At 33.1% G+C, this 20,841-nt stretch overlaps 2 protein-coding genes across 3 annotated transcripts in view; both read right to left on the reverse strand.

Moving 5' to 3' along the window:
* Positions 1,725-20,841, reverse strand: part of LOC109726462 (beta-glucosidase 12-like) — a 39,442-nt gene continuing 20,325 nt past the window's right edge. Inside the window, exons 1-13 of one of the 2 annotated variants that reach the window (XM_020256052.1) lie at positions 7,149-7,295; positions 5,754-5,823; positions 5,266-5,324; positions 5,005-5,080; positions 4,795-4,866; positions 4,576-4,663; positions 4,157-4,412; positions 3,905-4,020; positions 3,554-3,771; positions 3,393-3,427; positions 3,009-3,111; positions 2,387-2,495; positions 1,725-2,258 (exon numbers count right to left, since the gene is read on the reverse strand). In XM_020256052.1, coding sequence (XP_020111641.1) covers positions 2,036-2,258; positions 2,387-2,495; positions 3,009-3,111; positions 3,393-3,427; positions 3,554-3,771; positions 3,905-4,020; positions 4,157-4,412; positions 4,576-4,663; positions 4,795-4,866; positions 5,005-5,080; positions 5,266-5,324; positions 5,754-5,823; positions 7,149-7,286 — 1,563 coding nt within the window. In that variant the 5' untranslated portion in view covers positions 7,287-7,295 and the 3' untranslated portion in view covers positions 1,725-2,035. Of the gene's footprint in view, positions 2,259-2,386; positions 2,496-3,008; positions 3,112-3,392; positions 3,428-3,553; positions 3,772-3,904; positions 4,021-4,156; positions 4,413-4,575; positions 4,664-4,794; positions 4,867-5,004; positions 5,081-5,265; positions 5,325-5,753; positions 5,824-7,148; positions 7,296-20,841 lie in introns of those variants that run through there. The other variant, XM_020256062.1, reaches the window with a different exon arrangement.
* LOC109726471 (beta-glucosidase 12-like) lies at positions 11,729-17,850 on the reverse strand. The gene is made up of 13 exons (XM_020256071.1): positions 17,643-17,850; positions 17,373-17,442; positions 16,623-16,681; positions 16,411-16,486; positions 16,119-16,190; positions 15,918-16,005; positions 15,223-15,478; positions 14,391-14,506; positions 13,721-13,938; positions 13,108-13,142; positions 12,885-12,987; positions 12,554-12,662; positions 11,729-12,328 (listed from the first exon to the last, which is right to left on the reverse strand). The coding sequence occupies exons 1-13, from the start codon at positions 17,775-17,777 to the stop codon at positions 12,115-12,117; spliced, it is 1,551 nt and encodes a 516-aa protein (XP_020111660.1). The 5' UTR covers positions 17,778-17,850; the 3' UTR covers positions 11,729-12,114.

Consider the following 20,841-nt stretch of genomic DNA (forward strand, 5'->3'; position numbering starts at 1 on the left):
AAGACTAAAAAGTCGAAAGTGTCAATTCCTTTATGTTTTCGAAATTATAGTAACTCTACATTTAATGATCGATATGGTGCTTTCTGAATTTAACGGTTTAAAACAATCCAAATTTGATAAAATTTTTATATATATTTTTTTCACTATTTAGAGTAAGATCAGTAGTTTTAATCTTAAGTTCAAATTTTTTATCATAATTTTTTATAAAATTTTTATTTTCAACCGTTCATTTTTAAACTACTCGTTTGATGTGTAAATTATGTCGAATAATTATGAAATTCAATTTTCAAATACTTTCAATAGCATAGATCAAATCTAACTGAGCCGATCATCGATTTGAAAGCCAACTTGGTAGTATGGAGGCATATATTTATCCAACTCTACATTTCATTTTGAGTTGTTGTTGAATAACCCATGCATAATTTAAGCTACTTAGCCAAGATATTACCTCTTAATTTCATTCTGTGCAGTAACAAGGTAGGTTGATGTTACAAAAGGTGCTTAATGTAAGAAGGTAAATGCAGCATACTTTGTCCAAAATGCATGCTCTCCATATTTGTATTTATCCGTTTATATATTACAAATAGGGTATCTACACTAGGCGACCTAGGATGGTTTTTGTATAGAGATCAATATGTTCACCTGCATATCAAAATCACCGCTCTTACGAAAAACGAAGAATAAGTCATGCAAATTGGAGCAAATTAAAATTTTCAGAAAAATTAATGTAGACGGAGCACAGTTATATCATTATTTTTCCGCGGTTCACAATATTCTAAAGTCTAATTTTACAATAAAACAGAATGTTTTTAATATTTGTTTAATTATTTGTCTCATATTGAAAATGGTTCGTCACTTTGTTAGTAGTTTTTTTTTTTTTTCACCTCCACCGGAGGCCTCTATTGCCTTACTTATGTAGCCTAATTTATCAATCTAATTAATGAAGCGGAAAGCGTACTATTTTTTTCTCAAAAAAAGAAAAACTTTTTTTTTTGCAAAAAAGGTACAAGAGTCTAAGTGGGAAGCATATACGTTTTACAAGCTTTCAAGCACATTAGAAATTTTCAATTACAACGACATATTGTTTTCTCTAGATTTCCTACTTGTAAATTTTTTTTTTTTGAGAGGAAGACAGCACGCTATCCGTTTCATTTATTTTCCTGTGTGTAATTAGTCGAAGAAACTCAATATTTCAACAAGGCATTGGATAAGAGATCTAGAGATCTAGAGACGTACGCTTCGGTGATCAATAAATGTGACTAAAATTTGGCACATTAATAATATTTGTTTAATTGTCATATCAACAAAACGTCCTCTCCCCCTCTCTCTCTCTCTCTCTCNCAACAATAATAATAATAACAATAGATTATAAAAAATATTAGTAATAAATCTTCGAATTTCCGTTCTTCTATATTTTTTTTAATATATTTGTCTTTGTTTCTTGAAGGAATACTATCACGTAAGAAACCTAAAAGTGTACTCCAAAATGTATTTAACAATATAAGACTTTTTTGATGCATTAGTTTTGCTAGCTAGTGGTTCGGCTTTCAAGCTCGATGCTCACGTCAATTACGTATTTTGAGCTCCGCTCATCAACTAAACTCGAGTACACGGGAGTAAAACTTGTGCGCTATTTGTGCGGCAAATATGATCCAACAGTTTGCCGAAAACAGATAACTCATCTGAATTTCTCAGTGATCACATATAATTAAATAAAGTTTGATGCCGAACAATTCAATATTGTCACTTAAAATGGACGTACTTCTTCAGTGCCACTGAATTTAATAGTTCTCAAGTCAGAACAAAGAAAAAAAAAACGTAGATAACTTGAGATCGATCACCACCAAATACGTACGTACTCAAATTAAACAAGTTTCAAAGACTACAGTACTCGATGAACCGAACAACAAGTTTCAAGGACTACAGTACTCGATGAATCGAACAACACGGTTTTCTCAAGGAACAAAAAAAAAAAAAACCACTGAAAACAGCAACCCCTAAAACTAATTAACTCCTAATAATTAGAAAATGGCAACTAATTGTCATTAGCAATGGCCTTGCACCCAGGAATGCATTTCATGCACTTTCCGAGGAAATCCGTGTACCAACAAGCTGATTTTTTCCAGTGTCTCGTCAACTTATCCTTGAAGTCCACGTAGTGTAGACCAAAGCGTACTTTGAAACCTCCTCCCCATTCGAAGTCATCTAAAAACGACCATACGAAGTATCCTCTCACGTCCACTTTGTCCGTTTCATCCCTAGTGAAATAACAGCAGTAATAATAGTAAATAGTAACAATAACACGACGCATTAATTAATTAATGGAAATCAATATATATTGGTAAACTAACAAATGCACCAATTAATTAATATGATCAGTTGCTACCTTATGGCCTTGTATAGCGCACCAAGATGTTCCACATGGTAGAGTACTCTGTCGTCATCGTTCAATGCTTCCTTGAGTGGTTTACTGTTGTTATTGAGCTCACTTACACCTAAAGAAGAGAGAGCGAGAGGCGTTAATTAACATATGCGATTAATTTTGTCCGCCGTTAGAAACGAATGGAGGTCCTAATTTTAATCAGCAATATTTGTTTTATTGTCATTAATTATGTTATTTCAACTAATTGCACTAGAGGTTTAGCTAAATTTAATTAAGGTAGCATGATTTGATCAGATTAATTAAATAGTGTTGCCCACTTTTTAGCCAACATACTTGCTGGTTTTGTCATAAAGTTCAAGAGTCTATTTCAAATGACGTGTAGATGAAGGGGAGGTCTCCAATCTCCATACATTTTTATCCAGTGTTAATTAATTTGCAGTGCAAAAACTAAATGGCTTGGCTAGAACTTTCATTATAACGAAAGTTCACAAGATCCACTAAATCATATTACAACTTTTCAAATAGTTTTTGGAGATATTTCTGATAATATCGGGCTAATTAATTAATCCCGATAAACAAGCACTAATCAAGTAAATTCGTGGGGGAAACCAAGCATTGATCTTACCATTCTCTGTTATGTAGATGGGTGGGTTGTTATATTTGTTCTTTGTATACTGTAGAAGATCCAATAACCCTTGTGGATAAATGTAGAAGAAAGATGTGCCACCCTAAATACAATTTAAAGAGACAGAAAAAGTGAGAGGATGTTTTAAAAGATTATTCGGAAAAAGGAAAAAGGCCCCCTAAATACAATTTGAGATTATTATCCAAACTTTAAAATGACGTGAAATCATCTGAATATACAATTTTGTGTCGGAGTACCCAACAAAAACATATAATTTAGGAAGTTTTATATGGCTTTCAAAATCTGAATCTGGATGATATATAATATGAAATCGCCTAAAATAAATTTAATTTCTTTCATCCTACAGTGTTTGTACGTACGTACCTGACGACCTATTGGCTTGTTATTAGGATCGACCACTGCCATAATTAATGCAAGTATTGATGAATCAAAATCCAAAAAAATAAAAATAAAAATAACTATAAAAAGACAGTGATATTGTATGAAAATTATTAATGGGAACTGGATAATTATTAGATCATTACCTGTCAAAGCCGTTCGAGAATCGTTAAGATAGGTAGAGTTAATACTAACAGAATCAGGAAGCTGGAGAGCATAAAATGCGTTGTAGTAATTGATTCCTATGAAGTCGTATGTTCCTTTCACCATTTCGGAGTGCTCCTTGGTGAAACTCGGCAAGCGATGCCCAAGGTAAGTTCTCATGCTCTGTGGGTAATCTCCTCTTGTTAGAGGATCCATGAACCTACATGCAATTAACTAAATAAGCACCCATACTTTTAATTAGTTATAATTGCACACAAATCAGCGACTAATTATGTGCTTCTTGAAAATTTACGTCAAGAAAAGATTCGTTGAGTACTTAATTAGTTACTAACCATCCATACATGAAGTCCAGGACCCTCTGTGTGGCGTCAACATCGACCCCCCTAGCAGTGTAGGGAACGAACCATGGTGTGACCAGTGTTATTCCGATTGTGCCCTTCTGTTTTGCCTAGGTAATTCAAGGAGCAAACATATATGGTGTGGCAATTGTGTCAATTAGGCTTGAGAAGAGGAGACGCCATTTCAAAAACTAAAGTTGTAAAAAATTCTATTTATTTAACAACTAGTGTTTAATAGTTAATTACCTTGTAATGTTCGTTGTAATGTCGGACGGCCGCCGCATGGGCCAGTATAAGGTGATGGCACACGGTATAAGGCTCGGTGCTTGAATCTCCAGCTTTGCAATTTCCCGGGCCGGAAGGCGTGCACCGACCGGGTGCATCCGTACCGCCACCGTACCCGTTGGTGCAGTAGGCCCATGGCTCATTGAATGTGATCCAGTGCTTTACTCTATCCCCGAACTCCTTGAAGCAGATATCAGTGTAGCTTTTATAATCCTCCCTGCAATAATCAATGAAACTTTTTTTTTTTTTAATCGAACAAAACAATTTCAAGAAAAAAAGAGTATCTAATTGTTACCGGCCATTTTATTTATAATAAAAAGAATAGTATATATTGGAAATATCTGTTGTAAATTATTGATGTATATATGTTGGCAACTCACACTATACGTGGGCTGAGAAAGCCTCCGTATTGGTCTTCGAGAGCTTGAGGAGAGTCCCAATGGTGAAGCGTCACCATTGGCTTTATGCCTGCACGAATTCCCAAGCGATAATTTAGATTAAATTATGTGAGAGTGAGTTATATATCCAATTATATATCAATCACTATGCGTGCATGTGGAAATTTTTACAAAAATTAATTAAGGGTGTAATTCCAAGACCATTATGTACAAGCTCGTTGATGAACTGCTTGTAGTAGCGAACGCCTTCTTCGTTGACTTTTCCATTTCCATCTGCGGGCGATCATTATGTTGTATAAATTTATTAATTAACTTAATTAATTATTTAGAGGGAGATATTAATTATTGATTCACAGATACTTACATGCGTGTATATATATAATAAATATAATTAATTAATCAACCACTTACCAGGAAGGATTCTTGACCACGAAATGGAAAACCTAAAAGCATCCAAACCCATTTCTTTCATGCGGGCTACATCTTCCTGCAGTTATTCGTATATATAATTAAGTTCCAATGCAATTAAGCTCGATCGACTTCATTAAATATCAATAGCTATTTCTGTATACATTTTATATAAATATATGGTTGTAATGGTAAAATAGAGGAGAAAACCAAAGCAAATTAAGTTTTATATGTATGAATGAGTGAATGAATTTGAGAACCCACCTTATATCGATGATAGAAGTCATCAGCGACATCACCGTTGGTTCTATCTGCAATCTTCTCTGTAGAAAATATAAATGTAAACTAGCTCTTTTGAAATGGTTGCAAAACAAAACATACTTGCGCATTCCACATCCTGGACTGGCGCGGGCCTGTCGTGGGTTTTTATTTTATATATATATATATATATATATATATGCAACTCATTTCATTCAAATTTTTTTAGGAGAAAGAGATATATGCTAATTATTTTGTTTATCTTTTAAAAAATAAAATAAATTAAAAATATGAAATAACTAAATTTGAAACTTAGAACCTTGGATATTAACTATTAATTAGTTCTTTACTACTACTATATTCGGGATGGTCGGTGATGGCTGTAATAATGGTATAAACTTAACATTACTATTACTCTTATATATAGCATATGATATATAGCATATGACAAGAGAGAGAGAGAGAGAGAGAGAGAGAGAGAGAGAGAGACGTACCTGGGTGGGTGTGGGTGAAGGTATCCCAAATGCTAGGCCCCCTACCGCCTTCCTTAACTGCACCTTCATACTGCATTTAACAAAGACGAACCATCAAAACAACAATATTCTTCTACCTTAACTAGCTAAGCATGGTTTTTTACTTAATTTGGGGTTTGTTGTCCCTCCAAGCACAATAAAGTACAATAGTTTTTTTTTTTTTTTTTTGAGAGATAGGTAGCATGCTACCCACTTCGTTTATTTCATTTAGAAATAAACTTAGCTAGAAATGTGAATCAATTAGGATTCGAACTTGAGTCTCGGGTACCAACCACCAAGCTCTTTGCCACTTGTTCTAGGGACGGTTGGTAAAGTACAATAGTTATTTCGCATTATTTTACTTAACATTAAAATAGAAGGTCATGTATTTAAATCACGTCAGACTCTTAACATTTTTAATTTAAGTCTACATTCTGGGCATAGTAAAAATTTTGAGCTCAAATGTGTGATCATGCGAGAAGAGTGTTAAATATAAAAGTATTTAAACATTATTCTCTACAACTTAAGCTTTTAAAGTAAAACAATTATTTCGTATTATTTCACATCCTCTGCCTGTTCTTCTTCCTCCTCACCCTATTCCCCACCGCCTTCCCCTACAATATATCATGACAAAACCCTATCCCCCCTGTGTTCCCTCTCGTGTCTCAATTTTTGGGTTCGTTCGGAGTGAAGGATTGAAAGGGCGAGATGGGAAGCGAGAATGGCAGCTCCGCCTGGTTCTCCTCGTTGGGGTGACGGTGACCTGAGCTTAACCCGTTAAGCCCAGAATAAAAAATTGCCTCCTTATTTTTTGTTGTTTGGGTGCTGGTTAGGGGATATCCCCTCAACCAAACAAACCTTAGCCCTTTATTCTAGGAACCTCATCTTTGAGCTATACTTTTGCATATATAGAAGGGTAAAATGCATGTCTATATATTCGCTGTACAACTAATTAACTCCAGCTTGTGTGGGTGTCATCACTTGGCCTCTACATTTCTTATTTTAATCTCCAAACCTTATCCTGTCTTTTGTAGACATAAGTAATTTCTAACGGTATATATATAGTATAAGATTTTGAGTTCGAAACTTAGTTATTACATATTGTTAGCTGAAGCTGGTAGTGTGTATAGAAAAGTTTAGGGGCCAAAGTGACCATAAGTGATAGTTTAAGGATCAAGTCTCTCGATATTGGCACAGTACAGTTTATCAAGAGCAGCTGCCTCTGTTAATTATTATTAGCTACATTGACTTCCCATAAAAACTCCGCGCATACTCTTTTCATTTCTGCAGTTAATATCTTCAAAAAGTCAGGAAAAATAATAATAATAATAATAATAAAAAGAACAAATAGAAAGAAAAAGAACATTTTATTAGAACCTGATATGCTGAGGAGGATGCACCGAAGATGAACCCATGCGGGAAAATCGTACGGTTAAGCGTATCGCAGGCGCCATTGCTGAACAAAGCTACCAAGATCACAGAGAAAACAAAACCTGCACCCTTTGTATGAGCCATGGCGCCTGCGCTGCTGCGCATGCAAACCCAACCCTTCTCCCCACTGCTCATAAATAGCAAAGAAGATGGCACCGAAATTACCCAAATGCCCTCGCTCTCAACGTACGTAACGTTCATTAAATGAGGATGCATATAACGCACTAATTACGACGAAATTTGACGGAAAGCTAGTGCATGCATGTGTCTTTTCAGATACATGTTTCACGTGGTAATTATTTTATTATTTATTTTTGGGCCTTGTGCATGGTGATGGAATCAGGACATGCTTTAATTTCCACGCCAGCGTACCCCGCGGGTGTTCCCAAATTCAAATTTTACAGGGATTAAGAATTAGTGCAACCATAATTTGCATGGATCCGGAGGAATTTATTTTTTCTACCCGTCAAATTTGAGCTTAGCTGTAGGAGCTTCCTTAAGATGCATGCCCGTGGGTACGTAACCAAGTAATAAAGCATTAATGTCAATGTTTTAATTAAATAAGACTCTTTTAATTAAATAATATATTATTTACTACAATTGGCTGGTAAGTAGATCGATATTTAGCAAGTGGATGTCTCGATACGCAGAGAAACATATTTGATCCGTAGCCGTCGTTATAGACGTTAATCTGAGGTCCCATTATTACTTATATTTACATTTCCATAATTTACAAACGTATCTAGCACAATTAATTAAGAACTTGATGGTTAGTATTCGAGATTTACTTAAGTTTAAAGTTTGATTAATTCACATTAAATTTCTAACTGAGTTTATTTATAAAAATAAACAAAGGTATCATTTGGTTCGGGGATAAGGAAAAAGTGGCTATTCCAGGAATAGGTATAAATTGAGGTATAAGCGAGGATTAGATCAATTTTGCGTTTGGATGAAAATTAGGTTATTTCTGGAATAAAAAAAATAGCGTTTGGTTAGGTAAAATGGAATAAGAAAGATAATGGGTTTTGTAAATAAAAAATAATGATATTATCCACTTATTATATTTGAATTTAAATTTTTAAATTTTTAAATTTATATTTCTAAATTTAAAATTTTAACTTTGAAATTTAAAATCTCAAATTTTAAATTCAAAATTTTAAATTTTAAATTTCAAACTTTAAATTTAAGATCATATTTAAATTTAAAAAAATATAAAATATCAAATTTTAAATTTCAAAAATTTAAAATATCAAAATTTAAATTTAAAATTTAAAATTTATAATTTAAATTTTAAACTTTAATTTTGAGATTATAAATTATAAATTTTAAAAATTTAAATTTTTAATTTTTAAAATTTTAAAATAAGAATAGTGGTGGGAACAATTAATAAAAATAATTTATTATAATAAATTTATAAATTTTTTAAAAATTCTACTTAAATTTAAATTTAATAAAAAGAATTTATTATAATATTTAAATATAATTTATTATAAATTTTATTATAATATTTAAATATAAATAATATGTATTAATATAGTACAATTAATAATTTTATAATAAAAATAATGTATTATAATATATAACATATTATATTTATATAATTTAGTTTAATTCAATTTATAAGTTTAATTAAGTTTGAAATTAAGCATTGGAATAGCACTATTCCACCAAAATGGTGGAATAGCAAATCCCTTGCTATTCCGGGATAACCGAGAATAGCAAGGTTTGACCGGGATAAAATATCCCGGCCAAATTTCACCCCGTTTGGCGGAATAGCGGGGATAACTTTCGTTATCCCCGCTTATCCAGCGATCCAAACAGGGCCTAAGAGAATAAACAAAATAGTGCACATTATGCTCACTGTCGATCATCTGGGGAGAAGTTATAAGGGGTTTTTTTTCTTCCTATGGGCATGTCGGATCATCGCTTTAGGTATATTTGATCAGTTTTTATCAGAAAAGAAAGAAGTAATGAACAAATTAAAGCGGGTATATATATATATAGCTTGTTGTTTTTATCTCTCGACCAAAAAAAAACAGAACAACTTTCCTATAATTCGTAAACAGTTTCTAAACCCATACGTCGGAATTGAGTAATAAAACTTGAAGTTCAACCTCCAATTTATTAAGATATTCGTTGCATGATTTATATATATATGATCAGACTGTAGCAATATTTTTATCTATATTTCAGGTAAATGACGATTTGTATTTGGTTTCAAACTCGGTACAAAATTAATTTAAATTGATAGGCCATGGGATATATGCATGCCTTTCTAATTAGTTGAGTTTAGAATGTCCTTTACTTTTGAATTTGCATCGAACCTGACATAATAGCAAGAAGAACCACTGCAACAAAAATGATCTATAGCGATACTTTTAAATATCGGTATAAATTAAAAAAAATAATGCTGGCTAAATTATTGACACTTTTAAAAAGTGTTGCTATATGTGGGGTCGCTAGATATATAGTGATAGTTAAAAAGTGTCGCTATAACATAAAAAGAGTGCTGCTAATTTACCAACACTTATTTAAGCATTTACCAATCGTCGGAACTCTACCTCGTTGACTGCGGTGGCGGAGGAGGACGAGAGGAAGGGATCTTCGTCTAAGATTTTAGTGGATTGAGTGAGGGGAGAAAGAGACATGGTAATTGATTTTTTTTTTTCTTTTCTATTTGTAATCGGGCCGAATGGGCTGGTGGGCTGGGTTGAGTAGAGTAACATTTTATTTTTGGTTGGATTGGACTTTATATTTAGACATTAATAGATTTTTTTTTTAAGTTTTGGCATAAATGTGACACTTATACAAAAGTGTTCCAAATATGTGTCCCTATAACCTAATTCTATTATAGTAAACAAGATTTTTTTTGGCTTACTTTTCATTCTAAATGGGTCGGAGTCTATGGACCTACTATATATAATTTGCCAATTGCTATAACTAAGTAATTAAGTTACTTCTCAACCAGTTTTAATATTGTCTAATGGATGCGATGTTTAAATATTACATCTCACCCCCATTTTTTTGTTTTCTTCTCAAAGGGGCCTATATATAGGCCCTCTCATCTAAGGATCCCCTTCCAAAATCCACCTTTTATATTTCTCGAGAAGCTGCAATTAATTTGGAACCTTGACATTTTAAACGCACATGCATATTTTGAACCCCAGATTCATCTAAACAGCTCTAAACTTAAAAATATTAAGGTCCTATTTGAATATATATTTTATTCAGTTTATTATTTTAATATACTTAATGAGTTTGTACATTTGATAGATAAAAAGTGTGATAAAGTTCTTAGAGTGAGATATCACATTTGAGTTTTAAGTCATATTTTTAGATATAATATGCTATTTTATCAGATTATGAATAGTAAAACATTTAAAAAAGCAAAGTCAAACTGCTAATAATTATATTGAAAAATATTAGAGTTCGTAATATTGACGTATACAAGCTTCAAAAATATATAACCTCTATATATAGGGTTATTATTAATGGGCCTGGACAACTTGCTGGAAAGAATGAAAGATCCCACGTGCTTCACGCAGAAGTTAATTTGTGTATAAATATTAAAACACTATGCACTTCATGGAAAATAAATTCTTTGTTGACTTACACGAATTCTACCTAAATCCACAATAAATACATCAACTACAATAAAGGAAACTTCTCAACTTTCCACAAAAAAAAAAAAAAACATATATAATAATTAATAAGATAAACTATGAAAAAGTACTCTGCTATATATATATACTCTTTTGATTATTCTAGTTCTTGAATTAATATAATTTTTCTAGGGGACTGCTAAGTAAATCGTAAGAGAGGATCACTATCATTCTAATCTTGCAATACTTGATCTAATGGTCAAAAAATTAAAAATACTAAATTTTTTATATTTTCGAAAGCATAATAGCTTTACAATCTATATAGTCCTTTTAAAGACACGAAGATAACGTCTCGATCGGCCGAGATTCGAAATGATCTATGCGAAGAAGTAGAATCCACCATACAGCACATAAATTAAGCTCTTGTCAGGAGGAAAGAAAAACAAAATGTCACTGACTCACTGGTCTGATTCGAAAAGGACAGTGGCCAACTTAATATATATAGTGTATTTTGTGTCTATGCATAATTTTTCAAATATTAAATGGGCTGTACAAGGGGTCTAATTTTGCAGAGTGCATTTAAATAGTAACATAAAGAATACACTATATTTTTAAATTGATAAACAACTTATTGTCAAAAATCGTAAATTGGGACCTCTGAGCAATTACTCCAAGCATTATAATTTGATCTAATTAAGTTAATTAATAACCTCTCATATATCATATCATGCATGCAAAACAATTATAGATTGCATGATTTAAGCATTGTGCAAATTAAAGAGTTTTTTATAAGTTGAATGTGCGAAGAAGTAAAGGAAGCTGGCGATCGACAAACAAAAGTTGAGATAAATCAAACTAATTAAGTAACAATTAATTCCGTAGAATATATATCTCTACCTTTCAAGGAGCACATGCACTAATTAATTCTCTCAAGGTTTAGGGTTTTACATAGACCAAGCAACAGTCATATTATTTAAGGGGATCGAATTAATAAAGTACAACCAACGAGAAAGTACAAAAAATTAAAGAGAAAAATAGAAAGGACTCATCTAGCTATAAGCCGCGAAACAAGTACAACATATGGCTCGTGAGCTCGCCTAGATCACTAGCCGATAATGACCACTAAATTGAAATTTGAAATTCAAATTAAATGACTCTCACATGAATTTAAAAAGAACAACACGCAAATGAAGAAACTACAGCTCTAGCTAGTCTCGGAGATCGCGGATCGATGTGTGCCGAACACATCAGTTATCTAAAATACTTAATACATTAATCAACACGACAGATATGTAGGTTGTGATAATTAATTAAGGAGTAAACGCCGTACACTCTTTGATGCACGTCATACATTTCCCCAAGAAATCTGTATACCAACAAGCCGATTTTTTCCAATATCTCTTTAACTTGTCCTTGAAGTCCACATAATGAAGCCCAAATCGCACATTGAAACCTCCTCCCCATTCAAAATCATCCAAAAACGACCATATGAAGTATCCTCGCACGTCCACTTTATCCTTTCCACTGTTAAGAAATTGAGAACATGCACATAATTACATAATTAGTGTAGAAAATTAGGGCATACTATATATCTTGCTAAACGCCAACAATTAGGGTATCGCATCCACTTTTTCTTAATAATTAGTTGTCACTAAATATATATACTAGTAACATGTAAATGGTCCTCTTTATACCAAGTGAACTTTCGAGGGTTTGTGAAATTTGATTGATTAGTAATAAAATCTATACCTCATAGCATTGTAGAGCGCACCAAGATGTTCAACTTGGTAGAGTACTCTGTCATTGTCCATCGCTGCTTCTGCAATTGTTTTACTACTATTATTGATCTCACTCACGCCTGTACAATCACAGAGAGAGAGAGAGAGAGAAAGCGATAGATTAGTTTACACGCCTGACACGCACATTAAAGATCCTAATTATAGCTGCATATATTAAGGAAAATGTTTCATTTGGGAGGAAATGTAATCTTCAAATTAAAAGTCGTAGCATTTATGTATTTAACTTGGCTTCGTATAACTTTTCATAGGAATTAATATTTTAGTGGATCGTAAGATTTTACCATTTTCGGTAATGATGATGGGTGGGTTGTTGTACTTGGTCTTCGTATAACGTAGAAGATCTATCAACCCTTGTGGATAAACGTAGAAGAAAGATGTGCCACCCTGAAAAAGAGACAGAGAGGGAATTACGTACGTACGTTCGTACTTAATTATCAGCTTATTAATTACCTGTGGAATACATTATTAATTCTAAAAGAGAAGTTCCGATGATCAAGTACATACCGGTCGACCTATTGGCTTTCCACTAGCATCGATCACTGCAATTGAAACAATCATAAATTAGAATCTACTGAATAATAATAATAATAATATGGAGATTTTAACGATGCATTCCTTGGCATATACTATACGAAAGTAACAATTAAGTATCCCGAGCGAGATCGAACAGTCTAACACAGCTAGCGGCAATCTGGTGGGTCATTTGGACGAAGCGAAACAGGATCATCTTCGGGGAGGGGTCTCCCGACGCCTCCCGGGCTCTGGAACGAGTTGGCGTTCTCATCAAAGACTGGACTGACGCTATCGGAATCTGAGCTATATCTTTACTCTTTACTCACTTTACTCTCTTTCACTACGCCTTTTATCCTTGTTTTCCTCGTTTCCCCCTGTTTTCTTTAGTTCTATTTTATTTTGTTTGGTTTTACGCTTTCCGTTGCACGGGCCTGTTTTTCACATTTTCTGCTTTTATGTTTTGTCGGCTCGGTCAGGAGGCCCCAGTTGCTTCCATCATGTATGCCTAATTCATTTTACTTAATGAATGAAGCAGGTAGCTTGCTACCTATTTCTCAAAAAATAATTAAGTGTCGGTAGGTGTGCGCATTTTTAAAATTGTCACCTGTCAATCCAACTCGAGAGTCATTGAGATAAGTTGAGTTAATACTGGCACCCAAGGGAAGAGCAAATGCATAGAAGGCATCGTAGTAATTGACGCCGATGAAGTCGTAAGATCCGTTGACATATTCTGACTCAACCTTGGTGAAATTCGGCAGGCGATTCCCCAGATAAGTTCTCATATCTTGTGGGTATTCACCTCGAGTTAGAGGATCCATGAACCTGCACATATATAAATGCTTGTAGAAATTAAGTTCCATCAAGTTTTGTATAAATGGAAACTCTCCACTATAATAGTTTTTTTTAATTTTTTTTTATTATTATTTTACATCTCCTAAGTTGAGCGTCTTCATAGAATTAATTTAAACATTTTATCAAATTTAGCGAGATTCTATTTCAACTTAAAAATTTTAACAGCTCTTAATTTAAAATAAAACCGTAGCTTTTGCTACAGCTAATTTAAACATTTTTTTTTCTCAAAAAAAAAAAAAACTGTAGCTTTTGCTAAAAATTAGCTGCTCATTATTAATTACTAATAGAAAAAAAAATCTTAATTTTATCAATTAAAACAACTTTTTTAAAAAAAAAAATAAAATTTGAGGAATCTATTAGTGTTAAATATTGATATGGGTGATCAAAACAGGCTTAAATATTATAGCTACATGCGTACGTACCATCCATATGTGAAATCCAGGACCCGTTGTGTTGCATCAACATCAGCCGTCTTATTACTTAGGGCAACGTACCACGGAGTGACTAGCGTTATACCGATCGTGCCATTTTGCTTTGCCTACACAAATGGAGCAGCCATGCATGTGTAATTAATTGCATTTATACAGGGCATTCGATACATGTTTTTGATATATTATATTAACGGCGAAAGTTTCGAATTAAAGTTTATATATAGTCTCAAATGTGACAAAATAAAACAAAAACTATAGTTTATAGGGCTGGCAAACGAGCGAGCCGGCTCGTGTTCGACTCGTGTTCGGCTCGATATTCGGCTCGCTCGAGCTCGACTCGAAATTAAATGAGCCGAGCTTGAACAAAATAAAAGGCTCGAAATTCATTTCAAGCCGAGCTTGAGCCTAGATTTAGGCTCGCAATTAATTTCAAGCCGAATTTGAGCTGACATAAGCTCGCTCGAGCTCGGCTCGTTTCCACCCCTAATAGTTTATACTAGAGAGAGAATGAACTTGGTTATTTTATTGTTTGTCATATATGGTCAACTTTTGTTTTTCGGCATAAAGATCACACTATGTACAAATGTAATACGAAAACTACCATCACTTTTATCGTTATCAATATTTCTTTGTTGCTGGATTAAAAAACTTATCCATTTTAACAAAGAAAGTAATATTGGTATGCTAAATAAGATAATTGTTATTTTCACATTGACGTTGAAGTCTCAATAAGTAGAACACGTACGATTGTTACGGCATAATCGAGCCTTGCATGCACGTATATGGATCTCCAGCAAGTATGCACATAATTAATTATGATTACCTTATAATTACGGTGGTAATGTCGGACGGCGGCCGCGTGGGCTAGTATAAGGTGATGACACACTGTATAAGGCTCTGTGCTTGAATCTCCAGCTTTGCAATTTCCCGGGCCGGAAGGCGTGCACCGACCTGGTGCATCCGTACCGCCACCATATCCGTTGGTGCAGTAGGCCCATGGCTCGTTGAATGTGATCCAATGCTTCACTCTATCCCCAAACTCTTTGAAGCAGATATCGGTGTAGGTTTTATAGTCTTCTCTGTACCAATTCATCGCACAATTAAAAAGAAAAAAAAAATACTTCTACATCCTATAGAGTGTAAGACCCATACTCCACGTCCTAAGGTTCAAAAAAATATAAATAGTTTTTAATTATAAAAAATTTGATATGATAAGTAAAAATTAAATAATTCTTGAATGAAGAGGATGTAGGATATACCAGTAGCATTGCTCATTAGAAATTAATGATTATTAAGAAGAAGGAAAAGAATAATAATTAAAAATAGCTAGTATAGATAATTTTATTACCCTGCTAGTAATACCAATAAACTACTGGTAGAAATTAAAATATATTAATGAATTTTATCATTATTTATGAAATAAACTAGTTTGATCAAATTTAGTTAATGTGATACTTCAAAAAAAAAAAAGAAAAGAAAACAAAAAGGAGAGATTACAAATAAACATCTGTAACTCACACGATGCGTGGGCTGAGAAAGCCGCCATATTGGTCTTCGAGAGCCTGAGGAGAGTCCCAGTGGTGAAGCGTCACCAATGGCTTTATTCCTGCACGAATTTCCAAGCAGCATCATCATTTTAAATTTGTTTTCTTTTTCCTCAAATGTATTTTTCCTTAAAAAAAGAAAAATAAAATAAAATAAAAGAGTGTAGTCCAGGACCATTCTTTACGAGCTCATCGATGAGGTCGTTGTAAAACTTAACCCCTGCCTTGTTGACTTCTCCGTTTCCGGCTGCAGGCCATCATAAATTAATATATTTCAGCGTAAATATACATGCATTAATTATGAGCTAATTATTAAAGGTTTTGTTACTTTATTAATTTATCACGGCCTACGACTTTGATATCATATTAAATATCATAAAATAATTATTATTCTTTAAAAATTTTAAATATAAAAAAATAATATTTTAATAGTACTTTACATTCAACAAATATATGCATATACTTACAAGGAAGGATTCTAGTCCATGCGATGGAAAATCTAAACGCATCCAAACCCATTTGTTTCATTCGAGCTATATCTTCCTGTAGTTATATAATTTAATCGCGCCCCAAAATTCGGTTAGCAAAGATTTAAATATAGAATTTAGCCAAGCATATATTATGTCTACAATTAAAGAATAATATGATGACGCGCACTTGTACGGAGTTGAAAGCCTACCTTGTACCGATGATAGAAGTCGTCAGCTACATCACCGGTCGTTCCATTCGCAATTTTGTCTGTGCGAAATAGATTTAACATTGTACATAAGTTTCTCATTATTTTCGTCTCCTACTTTATTTCCGAAAAAAAAGGAAAGAGCATATGTACAATATTTTTAAGAGTATGAGATACCCTCTTTATTTCGCTTTATAAGTCATGAATATAGACGAAGTCACAACTGCTACTTTTAATTAAATGCTGTACTTAATTTGTATATTTTTTAGACAAAATTAAATATTGAGTTACTGTCAGATGACATTATTGGAGAAATATACATGTCTCCCGTGGAATTGATCGAGAAGTTCAAAGTTAACTAACAAATCTGAATTTTCTTTCATCTAATTTTTATTTTAAAATGAATTCGGAACCTTCCACGTAAGAAGAACAAGTTTGTGTGATAAAGAAAGAGGGATTTACAACTCCTCGTTTGTGTGATAAAGAAAGAGATGAATGGTTTGGGAAAGTAAAAGGTCAACTTTTGAGTACGTAAGGGTGTGTCTGTAATTACACAATATTTTGAAAGGGTCTACAGCTGGAGCTGGAGGAGGGGACTTGTTTTGTGTTAGGACTAGTGCTACTTGACACTTATTAAAATTTTAGAACTATTAAATAATAACGTACGTTTAGGTACAACAACATTATCATTTGCGCATAGTTTTTCTAAATAGTATGTAATGGGAAGAAAGAAAATAAAATATGCAAATTAACCAGGGTGCGCGTGAGTAAAATTATCCCATATGCTTTGTCCTTTGCCACCTTCGTAAGCTGCACCTTCATACTACCCAAAAAAAAAAAAAAAAAATCAAGAAAATTGAAACATTTAAAACATTTTTTTGACACTTACAATATATATATATATATAAAAGATAAAAAAAAAGTGCAACTCTTTCTCATTTTATGCATGCTTTTTATGGTTTGGAGAAAGAAAGTAACTAATTGAAAGCGAAGAACAATTAAGAACACTGTAGAAGATCGAACCTGATACGCCGAGGACGATGCCCCGAAGAGGAACCCAGGTGGGAAAATAGTGCGATTAAACGGATCGCAGGCGCCGTGGTTGAACAAAACTATGAAGAACAAAAAGGAAAGAAAATCACCAAGTCCTACAGCCATGTTGCAGATATATGGCTTGTAGCTAGCTAGCTTCGAGTTTTGCCTTCGAGAAGCCTATGAAAAATTATAGCTGCTTCTCGCTCCATATATAGATCAAGAAAAGATGCTTCTAAGATTACCAAAATACCCTTATTATTATATATATATATATTATTGCGCAGGAAGTGAGACAGACGTGTTGATTCAAATAATAATTAATTAAAACAAGAGAAGACCAAGCATTTTGATCATGCTTGTGTTTTTCCGGAATTGCCACTTGTTAATTAAGTTGAACAAAATACATTTCAATTGTTTAGGAGCTTCACTATGCGTACATTAAAAGTACCCACATATGTGTTCCCAATCCAATTTTTGTTACACGATATACCTGCGATATGTTGGTTTGCGCTTATAAATTTATATGGTTCGTCACGTATAATGCTCAAATTTTAAAACGTACCGTATCGATAATGGTTTAGACTATTTCATCATTGAGTCACTGTGCATGTGGATTGTGGAGGGTCCTCATTTCTCAATTTTCCGTTTCCTCGATTAGCTAGGTGAGTTTATTTGGGCACGGTGCACTTTGGCGTGGGATCAACCATTCTTTTTTTCAAGTCCAAGTCACAAGCCAGGGAAAGTACTAAGAACGACAACACTTACTCATCTCATGCCCAATGGAGAATATATATATATATATATATAAGCGCACACCCTTTTTAGATTTCAAACTAGGGTTCTTACGATCAAAACATGTACCCCGCACGTTTTTATTACATGGTCTATTGCGCGCTCAAACGTGTTTGGACGCAGTCTTGGTCTTACTTTCCTTTCCTTTCCAGTACGCTCACGTCAAGCGGTGTCATGGACGCCAAAAAAATAAAAAAAACAAAGATAATTAGATTTAACCAGGTAATTATATTATATCAATATTAATTAGAAGGCCAATCGTGCAAGTAACCTTAATGAATGCGTGCATCATCTTCAAGTTGGACATACGACTCACCCGGCCAATAATGTGAGCGTAAGGCCATGTTCTATACAAAGACATTTCAATTTAGCACCTTGCTTAAAATATAAAAATAATTTTTTTTTTTTGAGAAATAGATAGCAATCTATCTACTTCATTCATTAAGTCTAATGAACTGGGCATACAAGTTGGAGGCAGCTTAGGCCTCCGAGTAAGCGGCAAAAAGGTGAAAAAAGAAAAAGAAAAAGAAAAAAAGGGGAGGTAAGTGAGGGCGTCAAAGCAATGTTGCCCGTTTGCATATATATTCTTATATATCAAAAATATATATTTGCGTCAAAGCAATGTTGCCCATTGGCGTCAAAGCAATGTTGCCCATTTGCGTCAAAGCAATTTTGATATATATTTTTATATATCAAAAATATAAAAATAATTATTGCCCATTTGCATCACTTCTCGGTCTATAGTCGCTATCCCACTGTTTTTTTTTTAAATTAATAATAATATAAAATTATTTAATATAATTTATTTTTTTACTGATATAATTTTACGTAAAGCATCAATTATACGTCTGAATTGATCTACCCAATTTACTGCATACTTAAAATAATAATCGAATTAAAGCTGAACATGAGCAGATGTTCTTCTTCATTGATGAGTTGTCGAATTAAATTGATAACCGATAATTGGACATTTAACTAATTTATGTCATTCTCTTTCATTGAATATAGGAATCATTAATATTTCGTTGACTTGGATGTTTGGGGCCAGCTAAAGTAGTGGCAACCATATTGTTAAAATGGATGAAAATTTTTTGTTATAGAAAAATAATTGATAAGCGCTTCTCTCTCTCTCTCTCTCTCTCTCTCTCTCTCTCTACCAAACTTCTTCGCTTTATACTGTTTTTTCAGCTTTTTGGCCGGATTTTAGCCGGAATGATCGAGTCATACTTAGCAACTTACACAAATTTACATAAATATAAATACCTTTTTTTTTTAGAGAGAGATAGATAGTACGCTACCCGCTTTGTTTATTTTATTTAGAAACAAACTTAGTTGGAAATGTGAATAAACAAGAATTCGAATTTGAGACCTCAGATATCAATCACCAAGTCCTTCGCCACTTGCTCTAGGGACGGTCAATATATTTTAAAATTGAGATTGAAAATATTAAATGTGAACAAGAGCATCTATATATAAGTAGTTAGGCGTAAAATTTTATAAATTTTTAAAACTGATTTCCTATACATCAAGTAATATCAAACTCAACGATTCATAATTTTCAACATAGGGCAATTTCAGAAAATCTCGATAGAGATTTTCAAAAACAATGATACTTCTAATATCCAAAATCAAAATTTCTTTTGGCGAAAATATAGCATGGTATCACTTCATTCATTTAGGAAATAAAGTAGGGTACAAAGTGAGACAGCTAAGCCTACAAAACTCAAAATCAAAGTTAACTGATATGATTGTCAATTTGAAAGTTTCATCACAAAAACTAATTTGACAGGATAGAGACTTCTATATTTTTAAAAGCCATTTAAGCAAAACAAGCTAGACAAAAATCTTAAAATGGTTCCAAAATAAACTATTCTTACTTATTCCTATTATAAGAGTACTACTTCATACCAAGAGCACCGTGCTCTGATGTGACTTTCTACTTTTTTTTCTTTCCTTTTTTTTTTTTCCCCTCTCCTAGCCTCCCTCTTCCTTATTTGCTTCTTATTTTTATACCTCTTTTTGCCTGTCTTTTGGAAGTCCTAGCTATTTTCATCATATACACTCAATTTATTTCACAGATAAAATTAGGCTTGAAATACTATTAATAACATCAATGACTTGATACTATTAAGTTTTCTGACATTGGATTAAAAAATATATGGTTAGGATGATATAGGCCTCCTAGGGTTGAGTGGGTGGTTGGTTGAATAGTATAATCGAATAGAAGGAAATGATAAAAGAAGTAAATTTAACAGCAGAAAACTTAATAGCACAAAATGATTCGTACTATTGATAGGATCCCAGCCGGACTATATATATATATATATATATATATATATATATATATATATATATATATATGTATATATATATATATGTATATGTATATGTATAT

The sequence above is a fragment of the Ananas comosus genome, linkage group 2, assembly GCF_001540865.1.
Source record: "Ananas comosus cultivar F153 linkage group 2, ASM154086v1, whole genome shotgun sequence".
Taxonomy (NCBI): domain Eukaryota; kingdom Viridiplantae; phylum Streptophyta; class Magnoliopsida; order Poales; family Bromeliaceae; genus Ananas; species Ananas comosus.